The sequence below is a fragment of the Epinephelus moara genome, chromosome 19 (assembly GCF_006386435.1).
Source record: "Epinephelus moara isolate mb chromosome 19, YSFRI_EMoa_1.0, whole genome shotgun sequence".
Lineage (NCBI taxonomy): Eukaryota > Metazoa > Chordata > Actinopteri > Perciformes > Serranidae > Epinephelus > Epinephelus moara.
In genome coordinates, this window is record NC_065524.1 from 15941620 (window position 1) to 15963096 (window position 21477).

At 41.5% G+C, this 21477-nt stretch overlaps 1 protein-coding gene across 3 annotated transcripts in view; it reads left to right on the top strand.

The window, feature by feature from the left end:
* macrod2 (mono-ADP ribosylhydrolase 2) overlaps positions 1-21477 on the top strand; it is a 468001-nt gene that overhangs the window by 356184 nt on the left and 90340 nt on the right. For all 3 annotated transcript variants that reach the window (XM_050070646.1, XM_050070648.1, XM_050070649.1), the window contains exon 8: positions 5390-5463. In XM_050070646.1, the coding sequence (XP_049926603.1) occupies positions 5390-5463 (74 nt within the window). The remainder of the gene's footprint in view (positions 1-5389; positions 5464-21477) is intronic.

A 21477-nucleotide genomic window follows, 5' to 3' on the forward strand; every position in this document is an offset into this window, starting at 1 on the left:
TAAAAGTCTCCCTGGGTCCTGCAAAAATCTTCATGAAGGTGTTTTACATACGCCTAAGAGAGGGGCCAGAGACTCTGTCTCTTGGTTGCATCAGAGATTAGAGCCGGCTCTCTTTTTTTTCCATATTAACAAAGGTCCTACATGCCCAAGATCATAGGAATAAAATATGGGAATTCTGTTTTAAGATGAGTCTTCCCTTTGGCTTAACTCACTGGGCTAACGTGGAGACACAGATGAAAATGTACCTTTCATTTAAAAGGAAATGAAACCAAGTCGTCTTTTTCATATATTATGATTGTGCTTTTTAATTGTGGCCTCGAATGAGTAAAAAAAGGATGAATGAGGAACACTAACTGAAAAGACCTGCCTCGCAGTCTTCTCAGGTCAGACTCAGTGTTTATCTTATTTCTCCCTCGTCACTAGTCCAAATTTGTTGTGGTCACTGAACCCATAACTACTGCTGCCATCAACATCACTGGATGTACTATGCAGATGTTATGTAAGCACATTGTGCCACAGTAACCCTTTGTCCACATGGCACGTGCCATAGTCTCCCGTCTCTCTCCCCTCCTTTCTGTCTGGATGCTGCGCTCTGCTTGGTGATGAAGTAGAGGAGCCTTCAGCAGAAATAACACTGCACCACCTGAGTCCTCATCAGCGGTGCTGCGCTGCACATATCCCATCAGTGCGCCTCACTAAGACAAATCTCCCTGAGCCGGCCATATTCCCAGCATAGGAGAGAGCCGAGCCAAGCAGAGCAGGGACCCTGGAGGGCCCACCATCACTGCGCCTGACGCCAGCTCTCCACCTCCTGACAGATTAGCTTTCACTGAACCTTCCACACAGCAAATGGAGCAAAAGAGAATAAGAAGGAAGTGTTGAGGGGAGAGGATGTAGAAGTAAAACACAGAACTTTTTCATTTTGTGTGTACTTGAGCATATGAAAGAGTCAGCCCACTCAATCCTTTTCTGAGCATCATTTTTTGAACTCCTGTAAGTGGATTTTGCACTTCCAACAGGGCTGTGACTCTGCGGCCAAGAGAGGTGGCAGAAGTGGAGATTGAGGGTATTTTATTGTAGCTGTTTTTAAGCATATAAACATACTTGGCCATGCTGACAGCAGGACAGAGAGGCGAAGAGGTAAAGGTAGTGGATGCTGTGAAGGAGACAAATGATGAGAGAGAGCAGCCGATGCACTCAAACTGCTGCTGTTGACCTTGGGCAGTTGATGTTCCTGTTGAGCAGAGTTCTTCTGGCATCCTGCCCCGAGCTGCACTGACCCTGTTTTCGAGCTTTCCATCTAACTCTCCTTATGCCATTTCTTTTCCAACATTTGTTTACATCTGTCCTTCTACTTCCCTGTTATCTTTTTCATTGGTTCTATAGCTCGCCTCTTTTCACCTCTCCTCTCCGTTCAGCTCTGCTATGATTAATAGGTATGGCTCTCAAATCAATAGAGCATTTGTACAAACTCCACACTGAATAGATTAAATGGACTCAATGCCGTCCACCCACTGCTGTTGACCAGAATGTCCTCATATTATGATTAAGAGCTTTTCAGCTTTCTTTTTTCATGTGATTAAAGTTTTTATTTATTTAAATATAAAAAGTAATATTATCTTTAGTTATATAAGATCTAAAGGCCTGTGGTAAATGCGCACATTTAGAAGAACTAAAACAAACATTTAGCTATTACACAGTAGTTATACAATCTGATTACCAGTGTCCCAACAACGCTATGAGCGAAAAAGTGGTTCCATGACCTCTCAAAGTTCTCACCTTCATCAGAGACTCCAGCTAACCTGTTTGTATGATACCATTTCTAACATTTCTGGCATCCATTTTTTAAGATCTGGGGCCTCGTTTGTAAAACACTGCAGAGAATCCATACTGAATGTTTGTGTACCTACAAATGAAATGAAATGAGCTGGCTGATCAAAGCCAGTGGCTTTGCCGTACGGTGAATCATTGCAACAGCTGAGAGGAAGGAATTTTTCAGACTCAGAAATCAGGGTGCTCGTTGATGAGGTAGGGGTTAGAAAGCACATAATGTTTGATGGCCACAGCAGTGGGGTTGCAAACAAAAGAAAATGCAGCGAGTGGCAACATGTTGCTCCTGTGGTTAATGCAGTGAATTCAGCATGCAAAAAAATAAAATGGTCAGATGTAAAGGGGGATGCAAAAAAAAAAAAAAAAAAAAAGCACCCCACCATCTTTGCTAATTTACACATTCCATATGTGCAGGTGATGAAGACGTGGGTGAGGTGACTGGAGAAGCGGAGTGTGTGTGGCAGTTGCTGCTGTGTCTTCAGTGCGCTCTTTGCGCCTGACAGCACAGTTGTGTTCGCTGCAATGATTTCACACACAAAAACCACATGGAATCTAAAATCACGTGTGGCATCATACTGAAAACTACTGCTGCTTTGTTTTGCAGTTATTTAATGCTTTACGATGTTGTCTGGGATTGCTACCACAGCAGATGATACTTTCATCAGCTGCATGGTGGAGGTGAAAATACTCATGCTTAATATTGGGTATCCTGCCACCTGCCACAGTCCAGCATTATGCTAGTATTTCAACAGCTGCAGTGTGCTCAACAGCTGACCAGGAATATCAGTAGCATACAGTCTTCTGCACTCCAGGGGTGGGGAATGTGATGGCAGGACAGCACTGATGAAATATTGAGTGGAATTTGATTTAAGATTTGAGTTGGCTTCTATCTTTTACAACTGAAAGGTGCATATGGAATAGTTATGACTCACTAGCACAAGCACAAAAAACACTGCTGGTTTGAATGTTTATAATAAAGTCGATCTATAAGTAACGTGTGACATGAAGTCTATTAAAATGTGTGAGCAGCATCATTACACACATAATGATTGCTCTCATATTTAATTTCTACAGTCTGGGTTCAATTCACCACCTTCTCTTCACCGCCACCAATTTTCCTGTCTCCAAAATATGCCAATGAATGGGTCATATTTTTTAGTTAATTTATGCACATTTCTTCATCAGCTTTTGTTTAATACATCCAAATTCATGATTAGAAAGTGGTGTACACACAGTTCAAGCCCTGCTTTGTGTGTATGCAACCGTTATAAATGAGGAGAGGCTGTGCTTTCCAATAATCTGAGGATCATTTGGCAGTCGTGACAGCGCCTACCTTTATCACTGCAAGTTTGATATATTAAGCAATCCCAGTAGGCAGCATCAAACCTTTCCACTTCCCTATGTATATAAGTACTTTTCCCTAAATTGTAAACATGTTTGCACCTCCAAATTGCATGTAAAATTGTTTGTTTTTAGCTTTCATAAAGTTTTCATAGTAAGAGCACAAAGACAGGTCCTGACTTTTTATTATAATTAGCTCCTTGTTTCATTTGTTTATATGCTTACTTCCTTGACACCTCTCCCATTGTGCCTGCTCTTTCTAAACAGCTGGTCCTATCTCCATGGATCTATTTTTCTCAGCTTTCTTGTCTTCCGCACATCTGTTTGCCTACGTTACTTGACGTGCGAGTTGGGGTGTCGGTACACCTGCATATGTGTGGAAACGGATTTTAAAAAGGAAACATCACCAGACAAAGTGATATCACTGAAAAGGTTAAGTGTGTCTGGGGAGACAAGAGGAGTCAGGTGACCTGCAAACTGATTTGGCATGCTGGATTAGGTTCTGAGCACACAGCTCTGGGGGCAGCTTTTGAAGGGCAGGAGCCGTGAACGGGCCATGCACTGTCTGCAGACACTGCCTAACAGAGCCATAGGAGCAGACTGGCTGTCACTGCTGGCTGGTATGCAGCTCACATCTCGCTCCACCCAGGGCTTGAACAGGAGCTCAGCTAGGGCTCGGCAGCACTTCAGCCCCTCTCCTCTGCTCAGTGTAACTCAGCCACTCCTGTCAGGCTGAGAAGGGGGAGGAGAAGAAAAACAGACAGAGAGAGACATCAGCGGTAGTCAGAAAGGTGAGAGTGGTGGGGATAAAGCTTCATACAGTATATCTTGACTGTCAAGGCAGTTGATTTAAAGCATTTACAGGGAAGTTATTGAGAGGCTTTGACAGCAGGTGGTCCAAGTGAGAGATGAAAGAATTCAGGAAACGTAAGGCTAAATCTTCAAGGCTTTTCATTTTTTTCTTTACATCCAACTTAAAGGGGAAGGGGTCGTTGCAGTGCTTGTAAGCCTGTTTCATAGGTCATAGAATGTTACAGTCGTGGCAATGACCCGGAAAAAGAAAAATATTTGAGAATGTGACCCATGCAATAACCAACAGGCTACAGCTGTGGCGTGGCCCTTGTATCCATTGATGTGGGTTGAAATTGAGGTCTTGACCTCTGTCGTTAGAAGAAGACAGTGCCTGCTGCAACCTGTGGTCCCTTATGGAGGTCAGGGGTTATAATATGGAAGAAGTTTGAAATCATGTGCGAGATCATTTAGGACTGGGGGAAAAAAAGAGAAAAAAAATGGGTTTGTTTGTTGGCTTCTGGGCTTAACTTGCATAGCAGTGTTATGAATGTAACTGCAAGGCAGCTTCAAACTAGCTCCACAGATTTGTACAGAGGCTTTAGAGCAAAATGCTTTTGTCAAGTTTTGTGAAAGGCACAGACGACCAAACTCAGCTATAATTACTTTGAAATGAAGACAACTGAAACACTACTCTGTGACAGAGTAGAAGATTGTCAGCGCTTTTACTAATGGGTTATATACTCTCCAGCTGTAGCAAGGCTGCCCAAGGGCTTTTATAGTCAATAGCTCACTCTAAGTGTTGGGTCTTGGGAAGTTCTCTATAGTGGCAGCAAATGATCTTGAGATCAGCATCCTGCAGAGTCCTCCCTCAGCTGGCCTTATTAAAAATTAATCAAATTGCAATCTGTGTGTTTAGATCGATACCTTGTGTTAACGTAGTGTTCGGGCTCCTTAGCAGGCACAACTGTTGTGATTAATATGGTAGTTAGTCACATTGCATCTCAGCCACACCATTTTTACTACATGTTGGCAAACTGATAAAATAGGCTAGTGTGTGTAATGATCGCACATCTATGCATAATTTCCCCCATAAAGACAAAACACTCAATACCACCTGAGGTGAGGGAGGGTGTGATGTAAATATGTAGTTTTATCTACACTCTGTGCCCCCAGAATATGTCTGCATGTGTATGTGTTTTCCCGTCACTGTGCATCTGGCAACACACGTCTACAGCAGTTTATCAGACAGCTGGTCTCATCTGCCAGAGACAAGCAGCTTGTGCTGCTTTCCATTGATTTAGGAGAAATGCTGTTACCTGTGGAGATATCGGTTAGTCTGTCTGTTGGACTGTCTGTTTTTGTCTCCCCCTTGCATCTGCATGTTGGATACAACTGGTACTGACACTGTTTTTTTTCTCTCTTCTAGGCTTTCCAAATGAGCCTGCAGCTGACATCGCTCTGAAAACAGTAAAGAGCTGGATCGAAGAGAATCCTGATAAGGTAGTTCATGGCAGGGTAATGCATGTTCAAAACAACTGGCTGTCAATCTCAAGCCACCCATGCATGTGTGCAGGCACTGTCTATTTTAGGCTTTTTCTGATTTGCTATGAGTGGAGATGATTGGACCACAGCAGAAACACAGAACACTAATTATCATGCATCTCCGTATCAGACAGACGTCTTATCCACCTGCCCCGCTTGATCAGCTATTTAGTCTGTGGTCTGAATGCATATCAAATTAAAAGCCAGTCTGAGACTAATCAGGCCTTAAATGGTCTGTTGACTGGTTAATTGGTCTATGCTGGGGAGAGCTATTAAACTCAGAAGAACATAAACACATCAGATGAAATAATCTGAAATTGGTTTTTGTATTAGATGAGTTACAGTGACGCCTTCCAGAGACTGAAGGCTCAAATAGTAATTCATGATCCAATCCATTGTACCACCGCAATTTATTTGGTAGAAAACTTGCATAAACACCGTCATCTTGAACAGAAAGCACAAGGAATGGTATACTCTGACAGACAGACGATCATCTTCAATTTTAGTTATTAGGTAAGTGGCAAAATAGTCATCATTTGAAATGACCGTCACAAGGAGACATAATATATCCATCTCCCCAGTGGGGGAAGGAAATGGATAAGGACATTTTAATTTCAAAGCTGCTTTTGCTGGGGATTGAGCTGCATGCTGCTGCAAGGATCTTTGCCACAGAGAAGCTGCCATTACTGTCTTATTATCTAGACAGTGAGAAAAACAAACACGGTGTGCGCTAAAGCTGCTACTTTATTTTTGAATCTATGTGGCCTCGGTGTCAGACTAGAACTTATTATCAAACATTACTCCGCTTCACCTAGTGTGTTAAAACCTTTATATGTGACTGTTTTGTAATGCGACAGCACTAATTAACCAGGTCAAACTCCATGTGAAAGTGTTGTAATAACCAAATTAAAGCTAGGACGAATGTCGAGCTATTTTGAGTTCATTTCACAAGGCTTTTACAGCAGCATTGTTTTATGTGACATGCATTAAAAAAGAGTATTTCTCACCTTGATAAATTTTCATGAACAGTTCATGATGATGGAATTTCATCCAGTTGTCAGGAGGCTGTTTGTACACAACATACATCAGTTTGAGAGTCAGTGAGTGATGGTAACCTTCGGGGGTCATCTCTGTTTACTGTGGCACTGTTTATATCTGTCACTGTGGATTGAGGTGTTTTATAAAGCTCACAGCTTGATGTGCTACAACATCCCTCAGCTGGTGTTATGGATGTTGTGAACAGGCAGCCAAATGATACCGAGCTGCTGGATTACTTTGCAGTTGATGTGCTGTGTTTGCGGCACTTGTTCACCGCCTGATGATTGCTGTAACATGTACTTGGGGAATCCATCAACACTCTGGCATAAAGAAGGTTTTATATAGCTTATTGCTGACTCTAAATAACGAGCTAATGTGCAAAGCTGACTTTTGTGGTGGTGTTGTTCCACATCCAGGATTGCTGTTTGCCGTGCGGAGGGTTGCACTGCCGCACATGAGAGACAATTTTGTGATGCATGGACTGATAGCTATCTCTGGTGTGGGTAGATCAAGTGGAAAATATTACAATTCATGGAGAGGGGTAGACGTCTACGGAGGCTTCCCTGAGCACTGTTTGGCAAAGCTCTGCATGCACAAGCAGTGGATCTTCAACTCTAACTAGACCAAGAGTGAGTAAGCTTTTAACGAGATCAGAGAGAATAAAGTGATACATTTTACCCAGAAGCACAGCAGTATTACATTGGAAAGTCTTCCAATCAAACTACAGAACAACATGCACTGAAGCAGGAGGTCTTCCCCTCCAATTTTCAATTCATTCACCGTCGCTTAGTGCTGAGTTACTCTTGGTGCATCCCCAAACAGATTTTTAAATACGTGATATATGATTTAAAAAAAAAACATCCTTTTTTTAAAAGTGATTATGTCAGTTTAGTTTTTACCTCAACGTAATAAAAAAATGAAGTAGAATTTAAATAAATGTCTAATGGAATTTTATAGTGCCTGAAGGAGCAGCATGATGTCTTTCCTGTTAGATGCGTTAGTGTTTTGTTGCACATTAAATGTTGAGGTGAATGCTGTCTGCTTTGCCTGCTATGTTTAGAAAAGCAGTTTATCACTGCAGCATTTACTCGACTGACACACCCACTGTCAACCTGACTGATAACTGACATGATACTGTCTCAGGCTTTGTGTCAGCTCATAAGAAAATTATGAGCTGACAGCATGTCTTACATGGAGCTTACAGTCAATTAAGACATGGGATACTTGAAGGGAACCCTTAGAGTGCAGACCTCCACTGAGGCTAATAGTCCAGTCCTCTGTGATATTCATCTGCAAGAGCAACCATTACATAGGCCAGTGTATAGATATATTTCCAAAGCTATTAGAATAAGGGCTGGGCGATGTGAGAAAGTCAATATCACAATATTTTTTACCAAATACCTTGATATAGATATTGCGATGATATTGTAGGGTTGACTATAGGTGTTATCACAAAATGACGACACAGTATTTTGTTAAATACTTATAGAAAATCATTTTTTTGTAACGTAGCTTGATATTACACTGTCTAAAATCTAAGAAGATATCCGTTTCCATATCACAGCATCAATATAATATTGATATATAGCCCAGCTCTAATTAGAATGATGTCAGAATATGGTCATCATCTCAGCTGTGCATTCATAAGGTACTTATAAATTGCAGTCAATATTATTACTTGTTCTCGTAAAGTGTGAACATTTTTTTAAGACATACTTCACCTGCAGTATGATCATTTATTTATTCATGCCATGTTACTTTGAATTCAAGAGGGAAATATTGAAGTAAACAGGGATCATGTTAAACAACAGCAAAACTATATCGAAACATTCGTTAGCAAACTTTGACACAACTCGTGCAGTATGATCCAGGTCTTATTTATCCAGTTGCATGCTCAGTACTTTTAAAACATGTTGCATTGCCTTGCCTCAGTTCTTTATGGACAGGACTGAAAGTAAAAGCATAGATAAGTTTCATTTGTGGCACTGCCCAGAGGGGCTGAAGGCAAGGCAATGCAATGTGTTTTGGAAGCACTGAGCATGCAGCTGGATAAATGAGACTTGGATTATACTGCACAAGTTGTGTGAGAGTTTATTAACAGATGTTTTGATTCAGTTGTGCTGTTTTTGAACATGGTCCCTGTTTACTTCAATTGATCAACAGTATTCTATGTTTTTGGATTCTTCGTTCACCGAAGGCATGTGAATAAAAAATATTTTCTTCATGAATCCAAGGTAACACAGCATGAATAACTGATTTATGAATAGTCATTTATCAGTGAAGTATTCCTTTAATATCCCTGGTGGAGTTTATTGCAGACAGTTAACATTGTGATGTAAGCAAGAGTATAATTAGTTGTATAACGTGTGTATTTACATTTCAATAGCTACACTTTTATTTGAAAAAAAGTGTTGTTACAATTCTGGTGGTGTTACAATTGTAGCGGTTCTCCCATGAAACCACTGTCCCCAGATGCCCCATGAAGACTGCTTTCTGTATGAAGTTTGAGCAACTGCGTGTGGGGGCTACCACAGAGGATTACTGGTACCCATGAATGTTGATTGTATTGTGGAGTCATTGTATTTCTACAATTGGCTGTTTTACTACTGTCTACTGGGTTTATGGTGTTTGTTTGCCAAGGCCAAATGCCCTTTCTTACAGTGTTAACAAAAGTGAAAAATAGTTTGTGTACCCACCCCAGGATTTGGACCTGTTCGAAAAAAGTTCAATGGGTTATTCCTTGGCCCATGCTACACCCCTCCGCCATGTTTCATGAAAATCTGGCCCATAGTTTTTCTATAACTGTGCAGACAAACAGATAAACATCAAACAGAAAACAAAACCTCCTTGACATAGGTAATTAAAGTCCCTAAATGTACCTGACATATCATGCAGGTTGTTAAAACACATGGTTGTTTTATTAATTTTCTCTATCTCTCTTCAAAGACTGACAAAGAGATTATGTTGTATGCTATAACATCTGATGGTTCACAAAAGTTCAGCATTGCTACAGTAGCTCATATCACAGACTGCAACCAGCTATTCCAAAGATAGAGCGAGAATGAGAGGTTTGAAGCCCAGTTTATCATGCACGGAACAATAGGACTAGATTGCACCGCTCGCTCACCTCCAGCTCTGCACACTCGCCCCCATGGAGCTTGTGTTGTGGGCGTCCACAGAGACGAGTCATTTCAGGGCCATGATAAGGGCTCTGCTTTGGGGAAGATACTGTGCTATTGTGGCTGAATTTCAGTACAATGGGCTGGCTGAGGATCTGACACACTGGGGTGGCAGAGTACAGGCCACAGCCCCCTCGCTGCAACCCCCTCCACGGACACACACTTTCACTTGAAAGCATTGTCTGGGTATGTCCAGCTCTTTATGTGTGTGTGCACGTTGTTCACAGTGGTGAAAAGTGACTAGTATTGTGCTTAAGTACAATTTTGAGGTTATTGTGCTTTACTTGAGTATTTCCTTTTTCTGCTACTTTTGACTTTAACCATTTATTTGATCATTTAAGTTACTAGTGACTTTGAAGATTCAGATTAATACAGGATATAATCAGCAAATAAATTATGATTTATTATGGGTCAAGGGAAGACTATTGAAATCACAAACTACCCAGCAGTATATTAAATAACTAAAGTAAGCTCAACCCTTACCAGCTGCAACATTAAAGTGACATACACGTTAATAATTATAATCCAATAATACGTTATTGAAATGAAATGAGCCATTCTAAATACTTTATAATTTTGTACATTTACTTAAGTAAAATTTTGATTGCAGGACTTGTACTTGTAGCAGAATATTTATACACTGTGGTATTACGATTTTCTTCTTAAGTAATAGTACTTCTTCCACCACTGGTTATCCAGTTGAGATACATGTGAATTTGTCAGGTTATATAGTCACACACGGACACACAAAGCAATTGGACTGTAACTGTCCAGTGATTGAAATGTGCACACAAGTGGGTCTGAAGTCTCAGGACACTGTTACAGCAAATTGCAGAGGAATTTGTGTCCATACATTGTGTGTGTGTGTGTGTGTGTGTGTGTGTGTGTGTGTGTGTGTGTGTGTGTGCGTGTGCAAGACAGGGAGAGGAGGAAAAAAAGAGGACACAGCGTGATTGATTAGCAGTGAGTTTATCTCTCAGGCCAGCACACTGTAGCCCTGATGCACTCACCAGCACACAAAGGGCCGCAATGCCAGCGTGAAATTCACTCTTAAAAGCACCTAGACTTCCATTGTGGAAGAATAAACAGCCTTTCCGTGGTCAGGGGGAGCGGATCCTTTAATCTAGAGAGACTCGAGTGCAGGAATGATCCTTCAGATCACAGTAGATGAAAGAATAAGGGAGGTCAGCGTCCGTGTATCCACCGCACGAATAAATGGAACAGAATATGTGGGTATGTGTAAACAACAGACCAGAAGGCTCTAATTTCTTCAAAAATGCATAAGGGGGTTGCAGACAGAGAGGCAGTGACAACCCAACACAACCAGTTCTCCATATGGTATTGGAGCAGTTTCCTCCTGCTCCCAGCGCACACACACCCCTCCACTCATCTGGCTTTGGTTTATTTCTCATTTTCAGATCTAATTTGGTTTAATTCAGGCTTACATAGGTTTAATCTGCAGATGAAAAATGTGGTCTGACACTTTATTTGGCTGCCACGGATGTGCTCTGGATGGCCAAGCTTTTTAATGAAGCTTTTCGAGGGCCCAGCAGCCCAGCATTACTGACACAGTCTGAACACTTGAGACAGATTGGGAGTCTGTAATAAGCTCTGCTGCGCTGCGCTGCTCAGGACAAAATTGATGTGTAGAGATTTCACCTTTCAACATCACTCTGGTTTGGGTTTTGGTATTAAGCACTCCACTGTGCCGGTGACGCTCCCAAAACAGGTGTTTACATCCCTTTTCCTGTTCTGTGAATGATCTGTTTACCTTAGCAGCATTTGTCATTTAAGACACCTGATAATAAATTCCATCTCAAACCAGAGCCCGAGACTTAACAGTGATTTGTGACAAATGTCAAGTGACTATTAGGAATAAATACAGTATGGCGCATGTCTTGTATGATTGTGTTTTTCTGTGTAAATGGATATCAGTTTAGGATGCTGTCTGGGTTTTGGCAGATGGGGCTCTAACATGAGGCATTCATTGTCATTCAGCTGAATACGATGGATGGTTGCCGTTATCATGGCTATATTGTGCAGTTCACCTTTAGAAAATGAGTATTACATTTTTGAGTATTGTGACCAGCTTTATCAAGCAGGCATGGTTAGCAGACACTGAACCATATTCGTATGTGCTCCCTGCTTGTTTATCACTGTCTATACATGGTGCTTAGAATGATGATGAATTGCCTCAGGGAGCACAAAGAGAATACAGAGTCGAAGTCCCTCCTTTTTTTTAGCTAGCCTCTGTTCCATTAGCCTTGTCCAGACAGTGTGTTTTCAATGCAAGGTTTCTTTCATCAGTCTTTCTAAGAGGCTGAAACATGATAATGCATGTTAAAGTGGTATCTACTACTGTAAAGGAGAGTACATTTCCAGGACCTCCTTATTATAACCAAAATAAAAGTGATTATTTTCTTTTCAACAACATCTCTCATGAGGTTTCAGTGGCTACGTGAAAGTTGGGCACTTCAGTAGATATAGCAAACTGGAAAGTTGAATATGAACAGCCCACTCATGTTTCTAGTCTGAGGTCCTCACACAGTCTTGAATGCTCCAGTCAGCTGGGTCTAGGACGTATGCTGCTGGGCATCAATGATGAGTTACCACAGAATGTTTGAGGAGCACATTTACTGCATATTCTGTTGTAATGTGACTGAAAATGTATATTGAGTCTCTGGACTACAGATAAAAAAACCTCCTTGAATCAATGGCTGCAAACTGTAACACTTACTATTCAGGCTGAGGCTTTTATTTGGCTCTGAAGGACAAACCTTTCTTGTTTTTACAAGATCTGGCACCAGTGCTTGAACCACATTGGCACTGAGAGGGCCTAAAAACTGATTTTGAGGCCAAGAGATGTAGCCTGTAAAAGGATCCACAGGAAGCAGTGTTATCTGGTGTATTTTTGTAGCAGAACTGTGGAACCCATCAAGCTGCCTGCAACTAAGGTTAATTTTCATTATTGACTCATCAGTCAATTATTTTTTAACCGTTTGATCAATACGATATCAGAAAACATTTCCCAAAGCTAAAGTTGGCTTATTCAAATTTCTTGTTTTATCAGACCAACAGTTTAAAACTAAAAGATATTTGGTCTGAGATCATAGAAAACAGTTAAATCCAGTAAATATTTACATTTGAGAAGCAAGAAAGGATGACATTTTTTGCTTTATTTATCTATTTATTTATTTTTATTCATTTATTTATTTTTCATTTTTGACTAAAAGTGACTGCAAGCCTAATGTGTAGGATGTAGGGGGACACAATGGCAAGAATAGAATATAATATTCATAACTTCATCAGTTTATAATCACCTGAAACTAAGGATTGTGAGCTGTTTTGTGAGCATAAAATGAGCTGTTTATATCTACATATTATGGAGTACGTCCTCCTTTATGGAGTCTGCCATGTTGTTTCTACAGTAACCCAGAACAGATAAACCAAACACTGTCTCCAGATAGGAAGATTTAGTTTTTCAGGAGAGGTTTCAGGTGATTGCAATCTGCAACTTCACCACTAGATGCCACTGAATTCTACACACAGGACCTTTAAAGGAATGATCTAGTTGTCAAATGATTAACTACAGTAAATGTACCAAGAGGGACTTACAGTTTAGAGATAAATTGGACACGTGACTGTTTTTTAATCCATTTTAAAAACAGTAATAAAAAAGCTAACAAAAACATCATTGCTTTTTCTATAGTAAAAGGACAATGTGCTTAAATGTTGCCCTACAGTACAGTGATAAATACACATTTAGAGTGTGGACTGAAAGCCCTGGTAAATTCAGCTTAGACTGATGAAAGAAGCCCTCTGTTGAAAAACACTTTGAGAGTCCAAAAGCTACCGTAACAGAGGCTAACACTAAGTGGGGCGGTGTGTGTTAGCTCCCTGTTGCTGCATTGCCTCTTCATGGTGTTTTTATTGTTTGGTATCCAGTGAAAAGACTTTGCCAAGTGTCGCATCTGCAGCCGAGAGAGGCACAAATTTGCTCCGTGCATGCCTTGAGGACGCTGATGTGCCGCTGATGGTTTGTGCAACTGGCATGGTGTTCAAAGGCAGCACTGGTCTTTTGAAGTCAGTGTCTAGCCCCTTTGAATCGTTTGCTGTGACTGAGAGCATCAGGGAGATACGGCCAGATCGGGAGCCGGGAGCATGACTAAACACTCGACTCTGCATCCACATACTGTACTGTCTGGATGGAGACGCACAGTTTGACCTGAGATAACTGTATTCTCTCTCCAGCCTCCCTGTCAAACACCTGCAGTTTTGGCTATAGAAATGCTTTAGAGAGAGTGTGTGAATGCCTTATTAGTTTTCTCTGTCAGAGAATTACTTTTCTGGCACCAGTGCTAATGCATGCCATGTAGTCTAATACATTAGTGGCAGCCATTTGGCCCAAGGCAGTAGAATGGGGATTTTATGGCTTTTATGATCTGAGGATTTTATTATCTGGCTCACTCTGGATAATATGATGTGTGCTCTTTGATTCCCCTGACCCCAGGTTGGTGTAGTTAAATACTACTAGTTTCAGTGTTTAAATAGATTTAAGATACAAATCCAATTTCTGTATTGACACTAGTGAAAGTTATTTCTTAAATGTTTAACTTTTAGCTCTTTATCTGAAGCAGTTTCGATTAAACGCTCCTGCTGTCAAAGATAAAGAGAAGTTTATCACAAGCAGGAAAATGCTACAGTATTTTTAATGTTTATCTGAACGGTTTGATTGAGCTCTTGCCTTCAGAGAGAAATCCTCTCTGCACGAATGGGATTAAGCCTATCATCTCTCTATCTTGTCCAAAGACCAAGGTGTTGCTTTACTCCTGGTAATTGCAGAATGATCACCTTATTCTCAGATGTAAGGTGACTTTGAGTCTTCTGTTCTGAGGCGGATGAATATTGAATGTTCTGTTAATGCTCGGTCCCTACTTGGAATAAAAGGAATAAAGGAATAAATAAAACTCCACTCACAGGATTGATTAAATCTCTCTCTCACAGAAATAAGTAAATAATTTAAAAGCTGTTTATGATAGCACAGTACTTAAATAAAGCTTTGAATGTAATTGCTATGGCTGTTGTTGAGGATTACAGAGCCAACTAACAAGTAACAAAAACCATAAGAAATATCAGATATGCATAATTTATCTTTATGGGTAATACAGTTTGCTGGCACTTGTTTGCGACTTTGTAAAACGGCCTTTTTCATGGTGAGAAAGCCTTCAGTGTTTTATTGTTAGGGACTGATATCTTCTCCACATCCAGGTGCTCTTGTACACACGCACCGAGCCCACCAATAAATACAGCCCACTGCACTCTAACACATGGACACTGAGATATGATGCCCTCTGAGTTCAGCACTCTCCGTTCGTGCAGATACTGTAGTCCCACCTCCATGCTTACTGTGCTGGAACAAGCTATCTTAATGACATGCTAATTGATTTAGTGTAGCAGAGATAGCGGTAGGCTGGCACACCGTGATAAAGCAAGAGTGGGTCGAGCTATTGGTTCAGAAGAGGACAGGAGACTCATCAAACTCCGACTAGCTCATTCACTCCCATTTGAACACAATTTTACACCGCAGTATCCCACTCTGAAGCATGGAGACCTTTACTGTGGAGGTGTTGTGTATGCCATTTAGTGTGTGCTCTTTAAGTGCAGCACATGACCTAGTAAGCTCCTTTCAAGACTGCCGCAAGTTCAGATGACACACACAAAAAAAAACCCTCTGCTGTTTTGTCAGGAGAACGCTCATCACAGCCATTAATTATGTCATCTATCTATGGCCTGCAGAAACAGATAGTGGATGAAAAACATTATGACCACTCCACTGTCCTCTCACTCACTTGTGCTGATAATAAGCCATAAAGTCTGGGACACAAAAATAACCTTGGTTAGCATTGCCAGTGTAATGAACTTCTTTTTGACGGGTACAGCACAAGAAAAAACGTACATAGTTGTTTGTGAAGTGAGTATGTAAAGTTCTTTATTAATATGGCAGCAAACAACTATTTGCTATGTCAAGATATAGGACAGTAATGGCACCCAGAGCAGAGAATGAAGTCACACTCACTTACTATGAGTTTCTCTGTTAGTTGTTGTGGTAGATGTTAGTGCATGTGACACCCGTGTGTATACCCCACAGGCTAGCTAATCGCCACCGCTCTGCAATGCCCTTATATGGCGGTTACCACTAATAACGCCATCCCAACCCACAGCATGATTGTGGAAGCATAGCCCCTACCATTCGGTTCCCCCAGGTTAATACCATTAACTCTGTCAGCACTGTGGTCATCGTTAGCCCTGTTCATGAATAGGGGTGGGTACCGAAACCCTGTATTAACTGAGCCCTGGGGCTTAATTATCAAAGACTGGAGTATTGATAAGCTATAATGTTATCGGTTCTTTGATGAGTACTTTTTAACATTTTTGTTTAATTCATTATCATCCTGCAGCCTCTCACCTGTGCTCTGTGTCTGGGCTGACCTCCTCCACATACACACACAACCACACACACAACACAGAGAAAGCGCAATTAAACCTTCGTGAGGAAAAAGCCAATACTTTACTCTTAACATCATGTTTTACACAAGGACAGCACGCTAGTACGGCTAATAGCGAATTGTTACAAATACGCGAAAACGACAGCCGTCTGTATGTAGTTGAAGTGTTTAGCTTAGTTTGCCACTTACCTGCAAAGTGGACAAATTCTTTTAAACTGAGCTGCTGGCTGAGACAAACAGCCCCTCCTCTCTCTACCAGCACTAATGTTATCTGCACGCAGTGATTCACATCAGCAGAGAGACAGGAGGACAGAGGATAGGAGGAATGACTTACAGTGATGAAAACTGAACTTTACTCAGTCTTGTGATGTCAAGAATATTATTTATATAGTGACTTTGCTGTTGTAAAAATTGCAGTTGCTGCACCAGAAACAACATTTTGTTAAATTTAAAATATTCAATAATCATGCTCTGAATTCATTCTTTTTAACTTAGTTCATTTTCTAAAAAGAAGAAGTGAAAAAGAACCAATGAGTATCGATAAAAGTAGTAGCATCGATAAAATCTTAACGATACCCATCCCTGTTCATGCTGTAGCACCGTTAGCTGCGAGCCACTGGCTTAGCCACCTCCATGTTGAGAACCATGTGCAGACAATCTCTGAATCAGACTCTGAAATATAAATATGGTCTTAATGCTGTATACAGCTCCTTTAAATATATGTCTTATACCAGAATAGAGTTGGATCTAAGTAGCATTTAATGGCATCTCTCAAGCCACTATCAAGTCTGTATCTTAGCAGTCACAAGTGATTTTTAAGTGACATATATGTAAGTGGAAATAGTGTTTTGCTTTAACTTATCATAATGAAGTAAATGTTGATTGCACAATGTGATGGCGACAGAATAATGACACCATCAGCGTTTAAACTGATTTCCCTTAAGCCTCACTTTCACTCTGCGATTCTGTCTGCCACCGGGTACGGTCTCCCACAGAAATGAAAGCTTGATTTACGTCACACAGGAAGTGCGTCAACCATTGCGCAACCAAAACAGAAAGAGGATATCACTTTTGTTTTCCCCGGAAGCTATTGGTAGCTATCCCAGTTACCAGAGAGTATTAAGATAAGCTCTTTGCAGTTAGAGGAAATGGCATGGCGGGTGGTGGAACAGCCACACTAACTGTGGAAACTCACACAGGAAGCAACATGATAACCAAATCAGCAGAAGTCCATTTAACGTGCAGCTCTGTGACCATAAAAAAGAATGCTGTGTAGTCAACATGCTCATTTGCCAAAGCTTAACTTTTTACAGTCAGATTCCCGTGCTTCCTTTTTTCCCAACCAGTTTTCCACAAACAAAAACTCTGCGTAGCACTAGAGCTTTATAAAGTTTCTCACAAGTTTTAATTTAAAAGTTACAGGATGAAATATCTCACAAATATAGGTTAAGATTGGTTGTGTTCACCATTTGTGCAACATATGTGGCATTGCACTGTAACATAATGAAAGGCAATACCTAAGCAGCAACGAAATGCTTGACCTTCCTGTTCAAATATTTGTTTCAGCATGAGGTCACTACTCATGCAGCGGCAGCCTCTTTCACAGTTCACAGTTGGTCATTATCAGCCACCTCATCAACAAACTTGCTTACAGTGTGAATATTGCGCCACGGTGCCGCAGGCAGTGTGTCTGTTTCTGTATGGGGAGCGCACATGCAGGACTTCCCGGTGCTGCCGATGTTGAAGGGTTGAGTTTCGGTTCAGGGAGGAGGGGTGGGGACCACCGCAGTGATTACTTTAGCTGTTGCCGTGTGATTGCACAGTCTCTGGCATGTGATTAGGGGGAATGGGCCGTATCTCTCACCATCTCAAAGGGGGATCAAATCAGCCTCAAAGCCTGGCTTCAGGCGGTGGTGCATTTGAAAGTCAATGTTTTATTTCTAAGCATAAATTACTTGATCAGGGCACTTTTTTGCCCAAGGTTGTATTCAGAAGTAAGGGTTGCCACAGTTAGAGGGGCTCTAGTGTTTGCATATGTCATGTCACACATGTCCCCATCAAGCTGATTTTTTATTTCTGCATGAATTTAAAAAAAATGGCCAGAATTAAAGACACGTAAACATTTTGCTTGTGCTATTAACCATGTGCTTTTCCAGTTATATATCTCATATAACCATATGATGGGCTATTAAACTGTGTCTTCATACAAAGCAGCAGTATACTGAGAGCTGTTTAGGAGGAGATGAAAATGTTCATATTTCCAGTGATGCCCAATTGATTCAGTGAACTATAAATGGGTGTAAATGCTCTTCAAAGTTGTGTTAAAGGTTGAAGCTGTGGTTCAGTTCAAGTCATGCTGAGTTCTGAAGTGCTAATCCCCCATGCAGGTTGCCTTTTCTGAGGGAGCTTTCCATTGAGCTGCAGGAAGAGAGATGTTTAAAGCTGTGGGTCAGTGTGCGTCATTACCAGGTGTGATTATGGCCAGATGTGAGCAATGCTATCACTCTCAGCCTCTGCCTCACCACCCCTACATCTAGCAGGCCTTTAAACTATGTCATTGTTTGACTGTTACCTTTACTGACGAATGATCTCCACAGTGCTGATTGACAAGGGCATCTGTCTCTGCGGGACACAGCTAGCAGGGCTGGCACAGTAGGAGTGGTACATGTTGTAACTCAACAGGGCTTCACAGATAACGCTGGGCACTGAGGGTCAGCTACATGGTAGAGGAGGATGATGGATAAAACAGGAGGCACTCACTGTGCAGTGGCGCCTCTAGAAATCTGTCATAGGGGTGGCCAGATGGAGCTAGTAAAAATCTTGGGGTGACACACCAAAACCAAAAGCCATAAGTGAATTTCAGGGATTTGCTCATGCTTTTGAAGTATATAGGACAAAACCTGTGTTCAAATAGATCTAAATAGTCATTACTGATATACTTTGGTTTCTTATTTTACAGTTAATGTTAACTATCTGATGTGCAATGTGCATAGACTTACAGCAGTTCAGTTAACACTTAGAGTTTCACAACAATACTGTTGTAAAATGTCCCCTCCGGTTGCCACTGTCGCTGTGTGAAGGCTGCAGGGCTAGAACTCCGAAAGTAGATGCTTTAGTTCATAACACCTCTACTTACTATTCTCTTAGTCTGACAATATAAATGTAATTGGGAAAAAAGAAAACCACATCCTTACAGCCCGACTCGTGGTATCACCTGCTATATGAAAAGTTTTTAGAGCCTTTTTCTTCTCTGTGAATCGTTATATTAACTGAGCAGGTTGGTGAGGCTCTAGGCAGGAGTGACAAGGCCTAGAGACAACCTAGTGTGTTTACGCCGCATTACTATGCAAATGCAAAAATAAATAAGCAAAGCGGCTTACTTTTTCTGATGTTTTTAACGGCTGTGTGTGTTAACAATGCGACCCAAGCTTGAACCTTCGTCAGAGCTGTCTCCTCTCTGCCTCGTGCAACGTTCCCGGACCAGACACTATCTGCTGGCCCGCTGTATCCCCAGGCTGTCCGAGGTAATCAAAGGAGGGCAGCATTAATTGCTCGACCCTGGCAGGAAGCCAGGTGGTCTGGCACAGGTCATCACCTGCCCAGGGAAAGGTCGCCCCTCATCCTCTCACCCTCTCACCGACCATTCTCCTTCTCCTTTCTTTCCCTTCACCTTCTGCCACAGCCGAGCAACAGGAAGTCACGGCCCGTTCTCTCGGGGGGTGCCGCAAAGTCACCCCAGCCAAATGCCCGTCTTATTTTCCAAGCAGCAATGCATCTAACCTCAAAGAGTAATAACATTCCATTTGAAATAATGGCTGGAATTGGAATTGGGCCCGCCCGCTTTCCATAAACCCATTTCAGACAATGGTCCCACTCCTATTACACAATGTCTGTCTCTATACCGTGGCATAAACATCTTAGAAGGTGCTGTTCCAGGAAGGGCAGGGGTTTGTCTGACTTATGGCTGATACATTCATCAAGCTTGTGCCAAGCCAATATCACACTGTCAGAAGGGAGCATGTGGCATTCTATCACCATGAGAGGCTGTGACAGAACAAGTCCTTTTCCATTACGCTCTCTCAGGGCAATCTCTGATATTGCCTCTCTGCTCCTCCGTAATGCTGTTTATTTCAGTTGTTTGCACTGGTGAATTCCATATTGCTGGGTTTCCCTTTCTGGACCTTCATCAGTGTGAACCTAACTGAATTTGAGCATTACTGTGTCAGTAATGTATTGAAGAGTGTGGAGCTGCTCCCCTCGCTTTTTTAAATGACTGTGAGCCATGCCTATGCTGCGTATTTATTACTGAATGTATATTTCAGCGTAAAATATTTTAATGGGGTAATAAACTGTATTTCAAATTCAAATCAATAAACAGGCCTACATAAATTTTGCGCTCACCTGCTTTCCTGTTACAGGCAAACTGCAGTGCTCAACTTAAGATTCTTCGATCTGCAACTACCTAAATTCCTCCTTATCCCAGACATATTAAAAGGAGCTGTTGATGTGCCCAGCCTTTCCTAGCTCTCTGTATTCCCTGTGTTTCCTATTTTTTATTCAGTAGAGGACGTTAAGAAGCTGTCGCCCTGTGGAGTGGTCTCTAGTAACCTCCTGTGTTCTCCTCGCCTGGAGCACTGAATTACTATTTACGTGCTGAACTTTGACAGTACACCAGAGTCTGTCCCTGCTCAACCAGCATAGCTAAAGCAGTGTTCCTATGAAGTTGTACTTGTCTCCTGCTTTTATGATTTCCTCTCGGCTGAGCAGAAGGTGGACTGGAGTGAACTGGGGAAGAGAGAAGTGTATGAAAAGTGTATGCTTATTAGTGGTGGTGGCTTGCAGAAACAGCAAAATATATCTATTTTTTATACACCCTCAACTTTCTCCCAATTCCTTTTCTAAGCTTGAACAATCTCTAAATCTGATGTCCAGTTCCGGCTTGTTTCTTCAACTGAAACAAATCAATGGGATTTGTGGCTATTTTTTAATCACTGTTAACAGTCTCTCCTGAGTGCTGAAATGAAAATGTACCCCCCTTCATGAAGTCATCGGATTAGATTTGTTCACAGTTATGGGATAAAAAGCACTCTCACTCTGTAATGTGAACACCACAGATAGAGTTTTTCATAAAAGCTTTGATGGACATCAAATCTAATCTGAAGGATACAGAGCCAAAGTATTCTGGCAAATCTGGTACGATTTTCTGCCTTTGATGCGCAGTAATTCAGCCTTCTCATCTGGAGAGGGCA